This window comes from Chiloscyllium punctatum, chromosome 6 (genome assembly GCF_047496795.1).
Source record: "Chiloscyllium punctatum isolate Juve2018m chromosome 6, sChiPun1.3, whole genome shotgun sequence".
NCBI classification, from domain to species: Eukaryota; Metazoa; Chordata; class Chondrichthyes; order Orectolobiformes; family Hemiscylliidae; genus Chiloscyllium; species Chiloscyllium punctatum.
Genome location: NC_092744.1, coordinates 371,008 through 394,374, shown reverse-complemented (window position 1 = coordinate 394,374; position 23,367 = coordinate 371,008). Strand labels below are relative to the sequence as shown.

At 41.5% G+C, this 23,367-nt stretch overlaps 1 protein-coding gene across 13 annotated transcripts in view; it reads left to right on the top strand.

The window, feature by feature from the left end:
- The window catches only part of mecom (MDS1 and EVI1 complex locus), a 1,146,298-nt gene that overhangs the window by 1,034,526 nt on the left and 88,405 nt on the right, over nucleotides 1–23,367 (top strand). For 10 of the 13 annotated variants that reach the window (XM_072571879.1, XM_072571874.1, XM_072571873.1 and 7 more), the window contains 2 exons: nucleotides 4,682–4,708; nucleotides 7,615–7,781. In XM_072571879.1, the coding sequence (XP_072427980.1) occupies nucleotides 4,682–4,708; nucleotides 7,615–7,781 (194 nt within the window). The remainder of the gene's footprint in view (nucleotides 1–4,681; nucleotides 4,709–7,614; nucleotides 7,782–23,367) is intronic. The other 3 variants (XM_072571878.1, XM_072571876.1, XM_072571875.1) reach the window with 1 other exon arrangement.

Here is a 23,367-nt window from a genome sequence, read left to right as displayed (position 1 = left end):
TAGCTGCACTCAAACTTCCCCTCCAAAAATTTGCAAAGTATAAAGAATACTTGTATCTTTCACACCCTGCTCCTGATACAAACTGGAATGAGCAATGATTTTGAACAGAAAAGGTCTTTTTTTGAATAAGGTTGGAACAACCAGAACAGGTTTAGGATAGCATGGTGGCTCAGTGGTTAGCATTACTGCCTCATAGTACCAGGGACCTGTGTTCAATCCCAGACTTAGGTGCCTGTCTGCATGGAGTTTGCATATTCTCCTCATGTCTGTGTGGGTTTGCTTTGGTTTCATCCTATGGTCCAAAGATGTGCAGGTTCGGTGTTCAAAGTTTGGGAGAAGATTTGTAGCTCGGGTGCTCGTTGTTGTGGTTCTGTTCGCCGAGCTGGGAATTTGTGTAGCAGACGTTTCGTCCCCTGTCTAGGTGACATCCTCAGTGCTTGGGAGCCTCATGTGAAGTGCTTCTGTGATGTTTCCTCTGGCATTTATAGTGATTTGTATCTGCCGCTTCCGGTTGTCAGTTCCAGCTGTCCACTGCAGTGGCTGGTATATTGGGTCCAGGTCAATGTGTTTGTTGATTGAATCTGTGGATGAGTGCCATGCTTCTAGGAATTCTCTGGCTGTTCTCTGTTTGGCTTGTCCTATAATAGTAGTGTTGTCCCATGCAAGGACTGCATAAAACACTACATAGGACAAACAGGAAGACAGCTAACGGTCCACATCCATGAACACCAACTAGCCACGAAACAACATGACCAGCTATCCTTAGTAGCCACACACTCAGATGACAAGCAACATAAGTTCGACTGGGACAACACTACTATTATAGGACAAGCCAAACAGAGAACAGCCAGAGAATTCCTCGAGGTATGGCACTCATCCACAGATTCAATCAACAAACACATTGACCTGGACCCAATATACCGGCCACTGCAGTGGACAGCTGGAACTGACAACTGGAAGCGGCAGAGACAAACCACTATTAATGCCGGAGGAAAGATCACAGAAGCGCTTCACAGGAGGCTCCCAAGCACTGAGGATGTCACCGAGACAGGGGACGAAACGTCTGCAACACAAATTCCCAGCTCGGCGAACAAAACCACAACAGGTTTGCTGTCTTAACCATGGGGAATGCAGGGTTACGGAGATGGGGTGGGGGAAGGGGTAGCCAGTGGGAGTCTGACTGGCATGCTATTCAGAGAGTTGATCTGAACTTGATGGGTCAAATGGTCTGTCCCCACACTGTGGGTATTCTATGATACTTCTATGAATATTTTCTGTTCTGGGATCTCCATAGTGTTAAATAGCATATGGATCATTAATGATTTAAAGCAGGCCAATGTTATCTGGTTGTGGTGTCACTATGAATATATTTGTTATTCTGTGGAATAATTAAAAACTCTAACCGTAACCCATTCCACCATCCTTTTAATAGGAAGTCAAAATTTGATATCCTGTTCCAGCAGGTCAAGGGCTTATGCCCGAAATGTCGATTCTTCTGCTGCTCGGATGCTGCCTGACCGGCTGTGCTTTTCCAGCACCACACTCTCGACTCTGATCTCCAGCATCTGTTGCCCTCACTTTCTCCCAGTTCCAAAAACTGTTGCATTTTTAAAAAGTACAATAAGCACAGTTCCTATACCTGAAATTAGGTACATTCACTTATGTACATTAAGTATTCTCACATGGTGCACATTCACTCGTGTGCATTCGGTATATTCACATGGTATACATTCACTCATGTACATGAGGCACATTTATCATGTACATTCGACACATTCACATGGTGTACAGTCATTTAGTTTGCTGCCACAACCCCAAGCACATCTCTTCATTACCAATTCCTATTCCCATCCACACTTTAACCAGGGAAAACAGGAATGGAGCTTTTTCTACTGAAATAGTTAAAAGTGCAGTTTGAAATATTCATGAGAATCCCAAACTGAATTTCCCACTGCTCTTTTGTCTAAACAGATTGATCACTAGCTGGCAAAAAAAAACTGCCAGAACTGTGGTAGAATTTTAAACTGGGTGGATTTCATGTTAATTCCTTCTCTCAACTATAAATAAATGGAGTGGTGATAAATGAAGTGCTCCAGACTATTGATTGCAAAATAACCACTATATTGAAGCTTTGCAATTCTTAAGTCACTTCTATGAATTGAAAGAATAGGCATAGAAATTCTTTCTGATTTATGTACAGTAGTTCAAAGCTAAAGTAATATAGTTACCTTGGTAACGAAAAGATGTTGTGTGACGGCCCTTTTCATTTTTATGTAACATGTTTCTCTGATATTCATGAGATTATGTAGCTAAGGGTCCATAGGCAAAATATGATGGCTTTCTTAAGATGAATGGAGTAATTGTAAATCAAAATTATAACCGCGATGATTAATATGTGAATTTAAGGGCTATTGATTATTATGACCGTTTATATTTGCAATGATGCAAGACTTAAGCTGCCATAAGCCAAATAGACAAATGCTATGTCATAACTTGATTTGCATCCGAGCTTAAATGTCCAGATAGCCAACTGGTTCTGCTGCATACACTCCCAGTAGTTTACTTACTATTTTTGCATTTTTCTATAAAACTGAAAAAGTATTCTTAAAATCTGCAAATGGTACACTAGCGTGTTTGTGTCAACTGTTGAAATTCAGCTTGGCATGAAAACACAACAACATTATACAAACATATTAAATATAATCATATAAATATTTTCTAATCAATCTGTTCAGAGATGTTATTACACGCCTCTAAGACAAATGAGACTTGTTCCCAGGCCACTAAGTCTACAGGTAGGGACACTACCACCACAACACAGGGCAGTTAACATAGCGTATAACAATAAAATCATTCTGTTGAACGCTCACTAATGGATAGAAATCCTATGATAATGCCAATTGTTAGTGCCACATTCAGGAAAACTGGTTGGTAGTTACCAATCTTATATTCTTTCAATATGAATGATATTCATCTGTATGAAACCTAATTGCTGCTATCTGGCATGCAGCTGATCTTCTCCTTTGACAGAATTCTGACCCAGAGTCAATAAAGTTAGGTTGGATATTGGTAGAGATTTGTTTAGGTCTAATTTTTCTGGAGAAATGTTGATAACTTGTGCTTTCCAACCCCCTTTTGAACCCCTTTCTCTTATGCATTGAAAAAAGATGAAGAACAATTTAATTTGGAATAGCATTTTTGTTAAGCTTTCCATATCCGACTGCACATTGTCAATTGAGTTCCAACAGCTGGTTCTAAGATGGCCTTTGCTGGACTCATTCCTGATGAAGGGCTTTTGCCTAAAACATCGATTTTCCTGCTCCTCGGATGCTGCCTGACCTGCTGTGCTTTTCCAGCACCACACTCTGGGCTCGCAAGTAGTCTTCCTAGCTATAGTTGCCACATCTTACTACGCTTCCCTTGAGATTAACTTGTGAGAGGAGCTCACACCATACTGTTCATTAGTGCAAATTAGTGCTTTGTGACTGGACCCTTCCCTGCCTCCAATCTCTGATTGTAGACCTTTTGGGCATAATGGGACAGGAGCTCCACAAGTTTAACTGAATTACTAAATAGTTTTGCCAGAGTAAAACCCTTTACTGTGTTATCTGAGGCATAAACATCCTCTCAAATAACACATAAATTACAATCTTGAAAGATTTTATGAGTTTGAGTACACCTCTTTTTAATGCAATCACTAAATTTAATTGCCGTCTCATTCTCCATTAGTTTACTGCCAATGGTGCATATTTAAAGTCTGCTGAATTATATCATCCACCTGAAAGATTCATTTCAAAAAGGAGAGGAGTTACTTTATTTTAAACAAAACATGAATTGATGATTTTGATTATTTGAAAGAGTTTTCAAAAACACTCCATGTTAGAATTTTTGAGGTGTGCTATTTATTGGTTTTAATTACAAATTCAGAATTGTATGTAACTAATGCAGTATTTGCTGAACACATCATCGAGACGCCTTGATAAATATTGGATTTCACAAACAGTAATCTTGCACTGGCAACTTGCAGTGGATTGACAACATCTACAAAAAAAAAGGTTATGCCTGGAGATATAGAAAGGTGTTTTTTCATAAATTTGTTTATTAAGAGTAGAAACTTGCAGATTTTTAAAAAATGATACATTCAGTGACATTTAAACAATGCATTCTATTTGGCTTTGTTGAAACTCCAATACTAGCAGTAAAGGTAACATGAGACAGTGTAACAATAGTACCATCATCTCGCATTTATGTAGTGCCTTTAAAGCAATGAAACATCTCAGGCAATTTACAGCAGCGTTAACAAATAACATAAATTAGAAATCAATTAAAGAAAATCCTGAGTAAAATCTGGAACCAAAATAAATCCTTTTAAACCACTAAAATGAAAGAATCAGATGGCAGTAAATGATGTTTCAGAATCTAGCTATCCTGGACATTACTTATTTGATATTACATGCCAGGAGAAGGGGAACAAACCTGGTGTCATCAATCTAACATCAAAAAAAATTGCAGCAGTTAATTTGAGGACTTTCTATTTACTTTGATGTTCGAGCTTTTGAAAAAAAAACTCATCAGCAGACATGCAAACAATATCATTTGTCATTTGTAAACAATTATGGCAGCTGAAAGAGACACAATTTGTGGATTATAATTTATTTTTTATTTTGGTCCTACTCCCTAGTTCCGCTTGCCTGATCAGAGAATTTGGGTAAGTTCCTCTGCTTATAATTCCAAACCATAATTCATAATGATCAGAATGAAAGGTTTATTAAATGCTGCATAACTCACAATGATTTAAAATCTCCCACATCCCTTCCTACCCTCCACAAATAGAAATATAAATGTTTACCATTTCGCTTGATGATCAGATTGCATTACCATAATCACAAGCACTATTTAAGTAATTCACACAGTAGGCTGAGTTATAAATCACTCCATCTGGTAACTCAAATGAGAGCAAAAGCCACTTTTATTTATTCCTGACACCAATAGATTAGTTCCATGAGGAAGCAGAGTTTGTAATAATTGCTGAGGCCATTTTGATCATATCTTTACTTGCACAAAAAAAGGTTAAAAATATTTGCTTTTATCCAATAATGGTAATGTCTGCATACTTGATTTGTGTTGGGAATAGAGTTAAATGCTGGATTGCATCAGTACAAGGTTAACAGCCTCAGTGGGATTAGAAGGGGGTGGCATTATTTCCTTATTCAGACATATAGCTGTTGATAAGATCAGTGATTGTGAGAAAGTAAATCACAAATTATTCAGCTGCTAAGTAATACTGTCATTCACTGATATTAAGTATGTCTTACATCTATATAGGGCAGTAACTTCTGTGGTTTCACTCCCTGGGGATCATTGAATAAATATGTTAGGACTTTTTAAGCTGCTTGATTTGATATGAGCTTTTATTAAGCTGGAGTTTTATAAAAATAATATTTTCCTCTTCAATGTTTCTTTGGAATTTGAAAAGTCAATCAAAATCTGATCCCATCATCATGGTTAATATAACCAATTACTTTATATTGTAAATATGAAGGGTCTTAATTTATCCCTCATCTGTCTTGATCTAGTAGAGGGGCTGTACTGGTAAGAATGCTTTACATTATGATTTTTTTGCTGCCTAGTCAGATGATCTGGATTTTGTTATAATGAGATAAATGATTGTTAAACCCCAAGTATCACAAATGGGTTACTGTCTTCTCTGAGATAACAGCATTCCCTTTTCTCGCAATCCTAAAAAAACAGCTTTACTCTCTGCTAAAACATATATGATTTTTTAGTGATTCCTGCTTGTACTTACTGTCACTTGAATGACAATGCAACTGATCTGGTCATTACTTATAGCAATTTAAAGTCATGTTTCCAATTCTGCCTATAGGCTGATCAGACCATTCCTATTTAAATGTTGAACACTGTAAATGTTCCTCACTTTATCTTGCCATTAGTAAGATTAACTCAGAATGTTATTAAAAAGTAGTTATAAATATATTTGCTGTTCATACTGTTGAATGTTCAAAAATGTTAACATAGAATGAATATAACACACAGAAATGATAAACATTAAATGTAAGTTGATCCCTACCCAAATTTTTATTTTACCTGTTAGAAATGTGATATCTTTTTTCATTCTCTTTGGTCCTCACTTGTGTAATTACGTTTTTAAAAATAATAATAATTGCCTCTTACTGACAATGAACTATTACAGAAAAAAACAGTAACAGATTGATTTTTAATTTATTTGACTTTCTCCAAAGAGATATTGCAACAAATTTAAAACACTGTTAAAATGATAGCAACTGTACCTTTATTATTAAATTCAGAGTCATAATTAAGATTTTTAGCAAGAATTATTGAATTGTCCAGCTTCTGTTATGATGTAGTGAACACTGCTCAGATATCTACCTCCCATCAACCTTCTCCTGAACCCTACCAATCGTATTAACATTAAATCACCCTCTCAGCAGATAGATATTACATTGTTATAAATGGGTGGGCATAGTAACTACACATTTTATTTAGAAAAAAACTGTTCTTGTTCTCCGTGTGATTTATTTCCAAACCATTATCCAGAAACTGCTCCTGAATATGAATTATTAATAAAATAACTTCCCAACGATTAATTTTCCTTTCCTTTAACTAGTCAGTGTAAGACCTTGCTACCCTTTTGTCATAACTAGGTGTTACAGGTTAAAGGTTTTGCTTTTTGCAATGTTTTAATTATTATCAAATCATTTTTAGTTGTTTCAATAGATTTGTGCTCCTGTTTAAAAAATATTTTGACTCTAAATATGTTCATAATATTTAGACACATATATAATAAGTAAATATATTTTCAAATCACATCTTGCAGATAGCATCACATAGTGTATAATGTATATTTACAAATCTATGGATTGACAAAACAAGAGTTGGGGGCTGGGTAGAATTCCCTTGTAACATACAGCAGCATCATTATTACCTATGTCTGCCCTTTGATCTGTGATGTCAGCATCCTTCATATTGACGAATGTGCTGTCCAGTTGCATTGTACAGGGAATGTTTTAGCAGCTATGAATGATTATGAATCAAGCCTGAGAGCAGGCAGACCTTAGTGCCTTCCAGTGCTTTCACATTTGCTGTGTGACAAGTAAATGCATCTAGACTTTCCTTGGAGATTTTCAAATGTTTGATGAAAGACATTTCACAAATTGGCAGAGGTGCCTTGTACAATGCAATTTGTAACTAGGACTGAGAGTTATAGTGCGAAAGAGAGAAGGTGGGCGGCTGAAGCAATCCACAGGTTACAGAATGAAGGTACTTATTGTAAATGTAAACAATTAATTGAAATACATCAGCTGCTCCATTGCATAAGGAAGGAACAAATCAAAAAGAAATATCACTGATAATTCCCCACTGTATAAGATAATTTATCAACAAACTCTGAGGTCTAATTACATGATATTCTTACATAGTCATCTCTGTGGCAAGAAAATACTTTTATCTGGTTAAATATTTCAAAAGGTGTCAGTAATTTTTCAAGGCCTGACTTATTTGGTTCTGCAGTTGAAAAACTAATACCTAATGTGACATTTTAAAACCTATAATTTCTTTCTCTTCCCCACCTATCAGATGTCAGCGATTGAGAACATGGCAGAGAAGCTGGAAGGTTTCAGTTCACTCAAGCCAGAGGCTAATGACCTCCTGCGGTCTGTCCCTTCAATGTTTGATTTTAGGGCTCCCCCATCTGTCATTCCTGAAAGCCTGCTGCGAAAAGGGAAGGAGCGGTATACCTGCAGGTAACTATGGTTCCCATACATGGCAAATTAAGATAGCAGTAACACTTTAATAATTTCCGTTCATTTTCTTCCTCAACTGACATAACTGAATAAAGAAAATGGCAGTCATATTTTGTCGTAACAAGATTGAAAATTGAGAAGGTATAATTTGATCAAATTGACTTGATTCATCGATTTCGCTTCCAATTTCCACCCAGCCCTCACTTTCACGTCGTGTATTTCTAACTCAAAATCTGTTTCCATTTCTAGGGGTAGATTAGCCACTAATATCTACTATAAACCCACCAACTTCAAGAGCTACCTGCACTATACATTCTCACACCCTGCTTTCTACAATGACTCCATTCCATTCTCCCAGTTCCTCCACCTCTGCTGCACATGTTCTGAAGGGGCCTACTTCAACAAGAGAACCTCCAAAATGTCCATCTTCTACCTCAACCAAGGACTCCCCAGCACTGTTGTCGACAGGGCCCTCAATTGGGTCTGACCCATCACCCACACTTCTGCCATCACCCCCTCTCTTCTCCCACAACAGCGATAAGGTTCCTCTTATCCTTGTCAAAGAGTGTGGTGCTGGAAAAACAAAGTCAGGCAGCATCTGAGGAGCAGGAGAGTCAATGTTTCGAACATAAGGTCTTCTTCCTGATGAAAAGCTTATGCCCGAAACATCGATTCTCCTGCTCCTTGGATGCGGCCTGACCGGCTCTGCTTTTCTAGCAGCTCACTCTTCGACTGTGATCTCCAGAAACTGCAGTCTTCACTTTCTCCTTCCTCTTGTCCTTATCTACCATCCCACCAATATCCACATTCAGAAGATCATCAGCTGCCATTTCCCCACCTTCAGCGAGATGCTACCATCAGACACATATTCCCCTCCCTTCCTTTGTTTACCTACTGCAGAGACTGTTCCCTCCGGTACATCCTGGTCCACTCTTTGTTCACTCCCTACACACCTCAAATTCCTCCATGGCACCTTCCCCTACAACCACCAAATGGTTTCCCAATTTCTATAATGCCATAAGACATAGGAGCAGAAATTAGGCCATTCAGCCAATCGAGTCTGCTCCACCTGTCAATCATGGCTAATAAGTTTCTCAACCCCATTCTCCTGCTTTCTCCCTGTAACTCTTGATCCCCTTGATACTCAAGAAGCTATCTATATCTGTCTTAAACATACTCAATGACTTGGCCTCCACAGCCTTCTGTGGCAATGAATGATCTCCTTTCTCCTCAGTATCCAAGGACCCAAACACGTATTCCAAGTGAAGCAGCACTTTACCTGCACTTCACACAAGCTAGTCTACTGCATTCACTGCTCACAATGTAGTCTCCACCAAATTGGGGGAAATGAAGCATGCAGTGGGTGACTGCTTCACAGAACATCTATGTTTTGTTTGTAAAAAAGACTTGAGCTTCCAGTTGCCTGCCACTTGAACACACTGTCCTGTTCCCAGGCCAACATCTCTGTCTCAGGCCTGCTGCAGTGCTCTAGTGAAGCTGACCTCAAACTGAAAGAACAACACCTCATTTTCTGCTTGGGGACCCTGCAGACCTCCAGACTCAATATTGAGTTCAATAATTTTAGGGCCTGAACTCTCCTATGTCCTAGCTCTCTACTCCACACACCTGAAACGTTGATTTCGCTGCTCGTTGGATGCTGCCTGAACTGCTGTGCTCTTCCAGCACCACTAATCCAGTATTTGGTTTTCAGCATCTGCAGTCATTGTTTTTACCCACACACCAGGCCTTGTTATCACATAGTCTGCCATTACATACTACTTATTGTTAGCCACTAATAGCTGTTCACCCTCCTAGCCAGATTGTTTTCAACTTGTTTGTCTGTCCCACTGCTCTTCTCTCTTTTTGGTCTCCATCCCTACCTCTCATTTACTTCTTACTCCAATCCCCCACCCTATCTTCTGCATAGGGTGGGCGGCACGGTGGCTCAGTGGTTAGCACTGCCAGGGACGCGGGTTCAATTCCCGCTTCGGGCAACTGTCTGTGTGGAGTTTGCACATTCTCCCCGTGTCTGCGTGGGTTTCCTCTGGGTGCTCCGGTTTCCTCCCATAGTCCAAAGATGTGCAGGTTAGGTGAATGGGCCATGCTAAGTTGTCCGTAGTGTTAGGAGCATTAGTCAGGGTAAATATAGAGGGGAATAGGTCTGGGTGTGTTGCTGCTCGGTGTGGTGTGGACTTGTTGGGCCGAAGGGCCTGTTTCCACAATGTAGGCAATCTAATCATATAAGCTGAAAATGTGTTGCTGGAAAAGCGCAGCAGGTCAGGCAGCATCCAAGAAACAGGAGAATCGACGTTTCGGGCATAAGCCCTTCTTCAGGAATGAGGAAACTGTGTCCAGCAGGCTAAGATAAAAGGTAGGGAGGAGGGACTTGGGGGAAGGGCGTTGGAAATGCGATTGGTGGAAGGAGGTCAAGGTGAGGGTGATAGACCAGAGTGGGGTGGGGGCGGAGAGGTCAGGAAGAAGATTGCAGGTTAGGAAGGCGGTGCTGAGTTCAAGGGATTTGACTGAGACAAGGTGGGGGGAGGGGAAATGAGGAAACTGGAGAAATCTGAGTTCATCCCTTGTGGTTGGAGGGTTCCTAGGCGGAAGATGAGGCGCTCTTCCTCCAACCGTCGTGTTGCTATGGTCTGGCGATGGAGGAGTCCAAGGACCTGCATGTCCTTGGTGGAGTGGGAGGGGGAGTTGAAGTGTTGAGCCACGGGGTGGTTGGGTTGGTTGGTCCAGGTGTCCCAGAGGTGTTCTCTGAAACGTTCCGCAAGTAAGCGGCCTGTCTCCCCAATATAGAGGAGGCCACATTGGGTGCAGCGGATGCAATAGATGATGTGTGTGGAAGTGCAGGTGAATTTGTGGCAGATATGGAAGTATCCCTTGGGGTCTTGGAGGGAAGTAAGGGGGGAGGTGTGGGCGCAAGTTTTGCATTTCTTGCGGTTGCAGGGGAAGGTGCCGGGAGTGGAGGTTGGGTTGGTGGGGGGTGTGGACCTGATGAGGGAGTCGCAGAGGGAGTGGTCTTTTCGGAACGCTGATAGGGGAGGGAAGGGAAGTATATCCCTGGTGGTCGGGTCTATTTGGAGGTGGCGGAAATGACGGTGGAGGATACGCTGTACACGGAGGTTGGTTGGGTGGTAGGTGAGGATCAGTGGGGTTCTGTCCTGGTGGCGGTTGGAGGGGCGGGGCTCAAGGGCGGAGGAGCGGGAAGTGGAAGAGATGCGGTGGAGGGCATCGTCGACCACGTCTGGGGGGAAATTGCGGTCTTTGAAGAAGGAGGCCATCTGGGTTGTACGGTTTTGGAACTGTTCCTCCTGGGAGCAGATGCGGCGGAGACGAAAGATTTGGTAATATGGGATGGCGTTTTTACAGCGGGCAGGGTGGGAGGGAGTTGTAGTCTAGGTAGCTGTGGGAGTCGGTTGGTTTATAGTAAATGTCCGTGTTGATTCGGTCGCCAGAGATAGAAATGGAAAGGTCTAGGAAGGGGAGAGCCTGCCTACCCCAGCCGACCCATTGTCTCAGCCTGATCTTGCCCCACCGAACTCATCTCTGCATACCTCGACCTGTCCCCCTTAGTAACCAAACCATCATCTCCCAGACCATCCATAACCTCATCACCTCAGGGGATCTCCCATCTACCGCCTCCAACCTCATAGTCCCACAACCCCGAATCAACCTCCAAACGGACCCCACCACCAGGGATATATTTCCCTTCCCTCCCCTATCAGTGTTCCGAAAAGACCACTCCCTCCGTGACTCCCTCGTCAGGTCCACACCCCCCACCAACCCAACCTCCATTCCCGGCACCTTCCCCTGCAACCGCAAGAAATGCAAAACTTGCGCCCACACCTTCCCCCTTACTTCCCTCCAAGGCCCTAATGGATACTTCCATATCCGCCACAAATTCACCTGCATCTCCACACACATCATCTATTGCATCCGCTGCACCCGATGTGGCCTCCTCTATATTGGGGAGACAGGCCGCCTACTTGCGGAACGTTTCAGAGAACACCTCTGGGACACCCGAACCAACCAACCCAACACCCCGTAGCTCAACACTTCAACTCCCCCTCCCACTCCACCAAGGACATGCAGGTCCTTGGACTCTTCCATTGCCAGACCATAGCAACACGACGGTTGGAGGAAGAGTGCCTCATCTTCCACCTAGGAACCCTCCAACCACAAGGGATGAACTCAGATTTCTCCAGTTTCCTCAATTCCCCTCCCCCCACCTTGTCTCAGTCAAATCCCTCGAACTCAGCACCGCCTTCCTAACCTGCAATCTTCTTCCTGACCTCTCTGCCCCCACCCCACTCCGGCCTATCACCCTCATCTTGACCTCCTTCCACCTATCGCATTTCCAACGCCCCTCCCCCAAGTCCCTCCTCCCTACCTTTTATCTTAGCCTGCTGGACACAGTTTCCTCATTCCTGAAGAAGGGCTTATGCCCGAAATGTCGATTCTCTTGTTCCTTGGATGCTGCCTGACCTGCTGCGCTTTTCCTGCAACACATTTTCAGCTCTGATCTCCAGCATCTGCAGTCCTCACTTTCTCCTTTCAATCTAATCATATAAACCAATATTTTCCTAGCTACCATCAGTTCTGAGGAAGGGTCACTTGACATGAAATGTTAACTGATTTATCTTCACAGATACTGACTGACCTGCTGAGCTTTTCCAGCAATTTCTGTTTTTGTTTATAATTTGATTGATATCTTCCAAATTTAAATGGTAAAACTTTATATTCTCAGTTAACTGAAGCCAAATATCACCACATAGTTTCACGAGCAGTGGTAATACAAAACCAGGAATTGCTGGAAAAACTCAGCTGATCTGGCAGCATTTGTGTAGAGAAAGCAGAGTTAACGTTTCAGGTCCAGTGACACTTCTTCAGATGGCTTAGTTCTGAAGAAGGGTCAGTGGACCTGAAACATTGACTCTGTTTTCTCTCAACAGATGCTGCTAGATCTGCTGAAGTTTTTAAGCAAGTTTTGATTTTGTTTCTGATTTCCAGCATTCACAGTTCTTTTGGATTTTTGTTCAGAGGCAATGCAATGATGGGTAACTGGGCTTGATTAAGTAAATTGGAGCTTGAATCTCAACCAAAAGGCTGACTTTAGCACTGCTCAATAAAGGAATCTAATTACCACATCAAGGGGAACATCATCACTCCTCGAGTATCCTATCGTTGAAAACTGTCTGCCTTTCTGGAAAAGTGATGCCACTCCTCAGCGAAGCTTATTCTCACATGCATCTTTGGTTAGGGGCAGTTTCAAAGCAAGTTCCTGCCTGTTAAGCACACCATTTGAATGGCAAAGTCAGAAGTCATAAAACACCAGGTTTTCGTTCAACAGGTTTATTTGAAATCATGAACTGTCAAAGCGCTGCTGCTTTGTCAGGTGAAGTCACCCAACTAACGAGCCGTGTTCCAAAAGCTCGTGATTTCAAATAAACCTGTTGGACTATAACCTGGTGTCGTGTGACTTCTGATATTATCCACTGCAGTCTAACACCAGTATCTCTGTGTTTAAATGACATATCCTCCCACTACTGATAAGTGTATTCATGGTAAAAATGACCAAGGACATTGTGGCTTCTCTATAGAGAAAGCTAAAACTATATGTAATATAAACAGGAAATGCTCGAAATACACAGCTCGCTGTTGAGTGAAATAGATTTTATGTTTAAGGTATTCACCTTCCACAGAAACATAACTCAATCTTATGAATTAGATTGGTTTAGCAGACAAAGGAGATACTTTGCAACTGAACATAACTGAGACGATGGGCTGGGCCTTTGCTCCTAAGGTGGCTAGCACAACTTGGAAAATTTGCTGGCCGGTCTCAATTCCCTGTGGAGAAAGTTCCCTGTCAGATTCTATTGTCACTTCAAGGGGCAGTACAAGGATGGAGTTAGGTCTGTTACCCCTGGACAGAAATCAAATATAGCCACAGGCTACCTGGTGTTGTGGATGGTTGTTTAAAAGGACCTCATTCCTGGTATTTTAGGCCTTTTATCCATCATTCCTCACACCCCATCATCCCTTATGCCTCCACGACATCTTATGTCAATTCAAGCCTCTGACCGATCCCATGACACTTTATGACCTCTATGTCAACATAATGCAAATGCATGCCTATTGATCACTTGCTCTAACATGCACCATGTCCACTTATCCAGTGCCTACTCTGGAAAGACCTTAGAAGATGAAATGAAATAAAGGTGTAAGTATCCGTTACAGACTTCGCACTATTGAAAAAGAACACAAACATGCTCCCATTCAAATCTTTTAAATTGCCTCAAATACTTAATCCTTTATTTATAAATATTGACTTCATAACTGTATTTGTGATCCCAAATCAAAGACAATTAAATGGCTTTTTGAACTTGAATCAGACTGTGAATTAAGACCCCCGCAGAGATAATTGTGGATTATGAAAAACAGCCAAGAATTGACCATAACATAATGGGTCAAATTTTCCATTTCCCAGCAGAGTGAGGGAGTTGAAACTGAAACTGAGGGACCCTTTGGTACCTCCCCTGCTCTTCCTGTATCAAGCATCAAATGGTCAATTAACAGCCATCACAAGGAAGGAGATAACTACAGTCATGTACGAAATTTGGTCCCCACCGATAAACCCTGCTGCTTGCTCCATTGTTAGTTTGCAGTTATTAACAAGATTGGTTGTTCATGCCTGTATTAGATACCAGAAGATATTCGGCTCTTCTGACTTCGAATGAAGATAAAAATAGCATATTTCTGAAATTTTGGTGCAGTTAGATTCACAGTAGAATATGCATCTTGGTGTGAATATGTAATTTACAGTTTCTGAGAACCAACACTCTGGTTGGGTGGGTAACAAAAATGTGGACCAGATTGCTAACAAGCTTAATTACTTATTAATTAATGATTTCAAAATTGTGAGTGGATTGCTGACTTCAGCACCTGCATACCTTCCATGTTATCAGAAACTAGTACGATGACATTGGTTGCTAATGCACTGTCATTATACTGAATGTCCATCAGTACAAACAGTGGGCAATGCTCCCATTTTGGGAAAACAAAATTTGGCTGAATGGCCCTTCAGGAAATACTAACAAACAGCTATTGTAATTGACAGAACAGATTTATTTTCAACTTCAATCGAACAGATAGTCTGCGCTTTATAATTTTTAAAGGGCTGGAGATTTAAATAATTTTACAGGTTGAGATTATTTTATCTCAATGATGCAGGCAGTTTTTTTTATATAGAAGATTGAAATATTTTCACAATTTGTCAGAATTGTGAAATTCTGACAGACTTTACCCTCTCCTCAGAGACATTTACATCTACTCTAAGTATTTGTAACACCCCAACTGTTGAATATGACTGTAGTAGTGAACATTGGCTTTATTTGATCTTAGCACTGTGTTTAGGTAGCTCTGCTGGTTTTGGATTGAACATGTCAGTCACACCCTTTCCCATATTGAGAAAATTCCCCCTACTTCCAATGCTCAGTACCAACATTGTGTCCCATTTACAAGATGCACTGCAGAAATTCACTAAAGCTCTTCAGACAGCACCTTCCAAATTCACGACCACTTCCATCCAGAAGGAAAAGGGCAACAGATACATGGGAACCCCACCACCTGCAAGTTCCCCTTCAAATCACTCACTAATCTGACTTGGAAAAATATCTCTGTTCCTTCAGTATCACTAGGTTAAAATTATGGATTTCCCTCCCTAAGGGCATTGTAGGTCAACCTATTGCACATGGACTGTAACAATTCAAGAAAGCAGTTCACCACCACCTTTTCAAGAGCAACTAGAGACAGGCAATAAATGCTGACCCAGTCACTGATTCCTACATCCCATGAATTAATAAAAACTAACAAAAATGGTATTTTTTTGAAATCTGCCCCAAATTAAGATGCTACTTGCCAGCTCCACAAAAGTCTACTGTATTAGTATTTAAACTGATCAGATCAAGTCCTGAAGTTACTTTTATTTGCTAAAATTGACTATTTCATTAATCGCAGAGCTTGGTTGCAAGTCACAGATCTTTGAATAAAAAGGCACTGGATTATTCAGTTAAACTGTGATGCACATCAGTTTTGAAACAATCACGATATTGTAGGGATCATTTTTACCTTGGACCTTCCTCGAGTAAAGTAGATCATCTTGATCAGGTTGGTTTCAATGAAAATGAAAGTTGTGTTAATTCAGTTGCAGCAAACACGCTGGACCAATGTTGGTCAGTGATGTATGGCTGAAGGTGGTTGCAAAGTAGCATAGGACAAAATCACAGAAGAGTCTATACAAATGCAAGGAAATTTTGAAATCGAGGTGATAGGGAACCAACAGAAGTACCCAGAAATGTGAATGCAATTAAGGGAATAGCATTCTGAACAAGTTGATGTTGTGTAAGGTCTTTGGGCATGAATAGTTGAGTCAGGAACTAACAAAGCAGATGGGTGCTTTGGATCCAGTGGGGTTGAAATCAGTGCAGCGCTGGTGTTGAGGATTGAAGCTTGATCCAGAGTGGGGCAATGGAATGGGTTTGTACGCTGTCAGGATTAACAAATAAGCTGTATGATTCGGGAGTCGGAAGGAGAACAGAGTTCCGAGTGGGACTAAAAATCATTACCTAATTTTTCCTTCCAATGTTAAGCTGCAAAGAATTCTTCTCTACAATGGGGTCATTTGTGCACCAAACAACAAAGTTGGGAGTGGAAAGGTAATGCTGGTACATTTTCCACAGAACCCAACTGCTAGCTGGCCTTAAGTTAAATCAGCAATTTCCCAAACTTTTAGAATGTTACAACCCACAGGGTGGTGCCGGGTAAATGAAGCCCCATTCTTCCCCAGAGTTGAACCAAATGTTAGAGGTTTTTTTGGAAAGTATGCAGTGTTCATGAAGTTACCTAACTTTCAGATCAAGATTGGTAGAAAGCACAGACCAGGTTTCTGGACAACACAAGAATTATTGTTTCTTATGAGTAACTAAATTACAGCTGACCCCTTAAACTTTCTCTGTCTCTGTCTCTGTCTCTGACTCTCTCTCTCTCTCACACACACACACACACGTACACACACATACCATTAGAAAACACTGGAAGGCCAGTACACTCTTCATTTTCTGATTACAATATTGGGATAATCCTTCTTTGAGGACCCAGACCCCTTTTTGTTCAGAAGCTTTTCTCTAGAAGCTTCTGCTAGTTTATAAAAAGTGCAGAGTAATTGATTTACTTGAAAAATGTTTCTGTTTTATCAGTTCAGAAGTCACAGCTCATAGCAGCTGCTGAGGAAATAGGCGCGTTCTGGGCAGAGAGAAGGTCTGCATAAGTCTTTTCATCTCTGTATCTTTCTCTGTGCCTCTGTAACTTGCTTCCATCTCCTAGCTGCTCAGTCACCCAAGAAACATTTGCAACTGTAGGCAGTTAAAAGGTCTCTGCCACTGATTATTGATGCTAGTTCACAGACCAATTAACTTGTTGCAAGAATGAAGCTGCAATTTGAACCTCAATTCTTATTTGTTCAGACAATTGCCTGCAATGTGGATGAAGTTATTCACTTTCAAACGTTGGCTTTTAAAACAGTTCTTTCTCACTGCAGTCCTCAGTTTGAGAAGCACAATCATAAAAGACATGCCTCCATCTTAAGGAGAAAAGAGCACCATTTCAAAAATTCCTTTCATGACAAAATATAGTATGCAGATTACAAAAAAAACTTACATCCACTCATTCTTCCTCCACTTTCACCTTCTTCTTATAGAACTTTGCACATCTTCATGCTTTTTAAACCTTTAAATTATTCCAACATTTTACATTTAGGACATTGCATCTGCAGTAATATTATCTTTTTTTCCCATAGTCTGAATAATTGTTACATTAAGTAATTGGAGAAAAGGCTCCATTGAATAGTCTTGCATTCTAACTGTTAAACTGTTCAATGAAGTCTAGTGTGTTCTGATCAGTATAAATTAGCAATTCTTTGTTGCTTTGTTGGATATAAACTTCAAAGTGTTGCAGCGCCAACAACAATCCCAAAGTCTCCTTTCCTGTGGTCGAGTACTTCTTCTGATCCTGGTTTTGTTTCTTCAAGACGTGCTCCACCTGCTTCTCTATTCCTGACTTATTGTTCTATAACAAAACAGCACTCACCCCCAAGTCATATAATCATAGAGTCATAGAGCACTGGCACAGGTCCTTTGGCCCAACTTGTCCATGCCAACCAGGTTTCCTAAACTGAACTAGTCCCATTTACGTGCATTTGGCCCATATCCCTCTAAACCTTCCTATAATGTTGTAATTGTACCGACCTCAATCACTTCCTCTGGTATATCATTCCATATACACACCACCCTCCTGTGAAAAAGTTGCCCTTCATGACCCTTTTAAATATTTCCCCTCTTTAAACCTATGCCCTCTGGTTTTGGGCATCCCTACCCTGGGGAAAAGACTTTTTCCATTCACCTTATCTCTGACCCTCATGATTTTATAAACCTCAATAAGGTCACTTCTCAGCCTCCTATGCTCCAATGAAAAAATCATAACCTATTATGCTTCTACTTATAACTCAAACCTTCCAGTCCCAGTGACATACTTGTAAATCTTTTTTGCACCTTTTCCACTTTAATAACATTCTTCCTATTGTAGGGTGACCAGACAGAAGACTGGAGGATAGCTAATGTGGTTTCCCTGTTCATGAAGGGGAGTAGAGACAACCCTGGTAATTATAGACCAGTGAGCCTTACTTCAGTTGTTGGTAAAGTGTTGGAAAAGGTGATAAGAGATAGGGTTTATAATCATCTAAGAAAGAATAATTTAATTAGGGATAGTCAACACGGTTTTGTGAAGGGTAGGTTGTGCCTCGCAAACCTTATTGAGTTCTTTGAGTAGGTGACCAAACAGGTAGATGAGAGTAAACTGGTTGATGCGGTGTATATGGATTTCAGCAAGGCGTTCGATAAGGTTCCCCATGGTAGGCTATTGTACAAAATGCAGAGGAATGGAATTGTGGGAGATATAGCAGTTTGGATCAGTCATTGGTTTGCTGAAAGAAAACGGAGAGTGGTGGTTGATGGGAAATGTTCATCCTGGAGTCCAGTTACTAGTGGTGTACCGCAAGGGTCGGTGTTGGGTCGACTGCTGTTTATTACTTTTATAAACGACCTGGATGAGGGCATAGAAGGGTGGGTTAGTAAATTTGCAAATGACACTAAGGTCAGTGGAGTTGTGGATGGTGACGAAGGATGTTGTAGGTTACAGAGAGACATAGATAAGCTGCAGAGTTGGGCTGAGAGGTGGCAAATGGAGTTTATTGCAGACAAGTGTGAGGTGATTCACTTTGGTTGGAGTAACCAGAATGCAAAGTACTGGTCTAATGGTAAGATTCTTGGCAGTGTGGATGAGCAGAGAGATCTCGGTGTCCAGGTACACAGATCCTTGAAAGTTGCCACATAGGTTGACAGAGTTGTTAAGAAGGCATACAGTGTTTTAGCTTTTATTAATAGAGGGATCGAGTTCTGGAGCCATGAGGTTATGCTGCAACTGTACAAAACTCTGGTGCGGCCGCACTTGGAGTATTGAGTACAATTCTGGTCACCGCATTATGAGAAGGATGTGGAAGCTTTGGAAAGGGTGCAGAGGAGGTTTACTGGGATGTTGCCTGGTATGGAGGGAAGGTCTTATGAAGAAAGGCTGAGGGACTTGAGGCTGTTTTTGTTGGAGAGAAGGTTGAGAGGTGACTTAATAGAGACATATAAGATAATCAGAGGGTTAGATAGGGTGGACAGGGAGAGCCTTTTTCCAAGTATGGTGACAGCGAGCACGAGGGGGCATAGCTTTAAATTGAGGGGAGATAGATATAAGACAGATGTCAGAGGTAGTTTCTTTACTCAGAGAGTAGTAAGAGTATGGAATGCTTTGCCTGCAATGGTAGTAGATTTGCCAACTTTAAGTACATTTAAGTCGTCATTGGACAAGCACATGGACGTACGTGGAATAGTGTAAGTTAGATGGGCTTCAGATTGGTATGACAGGTCGGCGCAACATCGAGGGCTGAAGGGCCTGTACCGCGCTGTAATGTTCTATCTGTCTATATGTTCTATATATTCTATATGTCTATATGTCTACATGTTTATACTCCAAATGTGGCCTTACCAATGTCTTGCACAGCTGTATCTATTGTCATTTTGAAAGTTCTGGAAAAACAGGGATAGCCAACACTGATTCATTTTATAAGCTTGACGTCCGCTTCTCAAAAGTTACCTCATATTCTGCTTATTGTACCACTTTTGCTTGATTCTTCCAACAGATTTGTTAAAGTTGCAGCTACTGTCCTGAAATGCACACACAAATTTCTGGTAAAACCCACATATTTCTAAAACGTCATGATTTCTTATTTAGATGTAGGAACAGGAATATTATATTAAAGCTATCACTTTCACTGTTCTTAGCTAAATTTGTCACTAGATCTTCAATTTATTCAGCTGAAGTAGATCTTCAATTTATCTTTCAAGCTCTTCCCAAGTGCTAGTATAAACTACCATATCATCTAAATGCAACAATGCAGTTACAACCTCCAGATATGACTTGATTCCTAAACCTCCAGAATGTAGCTGAGCTGTTTCTTTATTCCGAATGGTGTTACCTGACATTGGTATTACAAAAATGGAAGTTGTTTTAGCCCTTAATGTTAATAGCATTTACAATATTCAATAACTCAATATTAGTAAGAATGAAGTATTGCCAAACCTATCAATATAAATTTCCAATGATGGAATTGAATATGGATTCCATTCTATAATCTAAAAAGAATCAATATATAACCTTCATTGGTCAGTGCATTGAGGATAGGAGTTGGAAAGTAATATTTCAGCTCTATAGGACATTGGTGAGGCCACTTTTACAATACTGCATTCAATTCCAGTCTCCCTGCTACAGGAAAGATGTTGTTAAACTTGAAAAGTTGCAGAAAAGATTTGCAAGGATATTGGCAGGGTTGGAGGGTTTAAGATACAGGGAGAACTTGAAAAGAACTTGGCCTGTTTTCCCTTGAGCGTCAGAGACTGAGGGGTGACTTTATAGAGTCATGTAATACGGGAAAAACCCTTTGGTCCAACTCATCCATGCTGATCAGATATCTTAAATTAATCTAGTCCCATTTGCCAGCACTTAGCCCATATCCTCTAAACCATTCCTATTCATATATTCATCCCGATGCCTATTATATGTTACATTTGTACCAATCTCCACCACTCCCTCTGGCAGCTCATTCCATATACACACCATGCTTTGCATGAAAACGTTGCCCCTTAGGTCCCTTTTGAATCTTTCCCCTCTCACCCTAAAGCCATACCCTCTAGTTCTGGACTCCCCCACCCCAAGAAAAAGACCTTGTCTACTCACGGCAACCATGCCCCTCATGATTTTATAAATCTCTATAAGGTCACACCTCAGTTTATAAATTCATAAAGGGCATAGACATGGTGAATAGCCAAAGTTTTTTTTCCCGGAGGGTAGAGGAGTCCAAAACTAGAGGGCATAGGTTTAAGCTGAGAGACGGAAGATATATATATATTCGGGCTATGGCTGAACCCAAGGCACTACATGTGCAGTGTCTCCCACCTGCCCTCCTCCTCTAACCAAACTGGAGCTGGAGCTGAATGAACTTAAGATCATTCAAGAGGTGGAGAGGGTGATAGAGAGAAGTTATAGGAGGCCATCACACCTAAGTTACAGGGTAAAGGGAGCTGAGTGACTATCAGGAGAGGGAAAGGGAATAGGCAGACAATGCAGGGACCTCCTGTGGCCATCCTCCTCAACAATAAGTATACCACTTTGGATACTGTTGGTGGGGGGGACCTACTAGGGGAAAACCTCAGCAGTCAGGTCTCTAGCACTGAGCCTGTCTCTGTGTCTCAAAAGGAAAGGGGGGAGAATAGGAGAGTGATAGTGATAGGAGATTCAATGGTGACAGGAACAGACAGGAGATTCTGTGGTGGCGAACAAGGCTTCCAGCTGACAATAGACAATAGGTGCAGGAGTAGGCCATTCGGCCGTTTGAGCCAGCACCACCATTCATTATGATCATGGCTGATCATCCACACTCAGTATCCTGGTCCTGCCTTATCCCCATAACCCTTGATTCCATTATCTTTAAGAGCTCTATCCATCTCTTTATTGAAAGTTTCCAGAGACTTGGCTTCCACTGCCTCCTGGGGCAGAGCATTCCATATATCCACCACTCTCTGGGTGAAGAAGTTTCTCCTCAACTCTGTTCTAAATGACCTACCCATTATTTTTAAATTGTGTCCTCTGGTTCTGTACTCACCCATCAGCGGAAACATGTTTCCTGCCTCCAGAGTGTCCAATCCTTTAATAATCTTATATGTCTCAATCAGATCCCCTCTCATCCTTCTAAACCCGGGTGAACACAAGCCTAGTCACTTCAATCTTTCAATATATGATAGTCCCGCCATTCCGGGAATTGACCTCATGAACCTACCCTGCATTCCTTCAATAGCCAGAATGTCTTTCCTCAGATTTAGAGACCAAAACTGCACACAATATTCCAGGTGCGGTCTCACCAAGGTCTTGTACAGCTGCAGAAGGACCTCTTTGCTCCTATACTCAATCCCTCTTGTTATGAAGGCCAGCATGCCATTGGCTTTCTTCACTGCCTGCTGTACCTGCATGCTTGCTGATGGTCATTGGTACCAATGACATAGGTAGGGAAAGGAATGAGGGCCTGAAAAGAGAATGTAGGGAGTCAGGTTGGAAGCTAGAAGGCAGGATGAGCAGAGTAGTAATCTCGGGATTGTTACAGTGCCACGGGCTAGTGAGACTAGGAACAGAGAGCAAGTGCAGATGAACATGTGGCTGCAGGGTTGATGTAGGATGGAGGGCTTCAAATGTGTGGATCATTGGGATACCTTCTGGGGAAGGCGGGACCTGGGCATGTTGGATGCTGGAAGGGCACCAATGTCCTGAGCGGGAGGTTTGCCAGAGCTCTTTGAGAGGGTTTAAAATTATTTTGGCAGAGTGATGGAAACCGGAGCTACAGATCTGAGGATTGTGTAGGTAGTGAAACAATCAGATACAGCATGCAGAGGTTCTGTGAGGAGGGATAGACAGATGATAGGGCAAAGTTGCAGTCAGTGTGATGGGTTGAAGTGTATCTATTTTAATGCAAGAAGTATCAGGAATAAGGGTGATGAACTTAGAGCATAGATCAGTACTTGGAATTATGATCTGGCCGTTACGGAGACTTGGATATCACAGGGGCAGGAATGGTTGATGGATATTCCAGAGTTTGATTGTTTCAAAAAGAATGGAGTGGGGAGGTAAAAGAGTTGGGGGAGTGGTATTGCTTATCAGGGATAGAATCACAGCTGCAAAAAGGGAGGTCGTCAAGAAGGGTTTGTCTGTGGAGTCAGTGTGTGTGGATGTCAGAAACAGGAAAGGCATAGCCACTTTATTAGGAGTTTTCTACAGGCCTCCCAGTAACATCAGAGATACAGAGGAGCACAGTGGGAGGCAGATTTTGGAAAGGTGCAGCAGTAATGAGGTTGTTATCATGAGTAACTTGAACTCC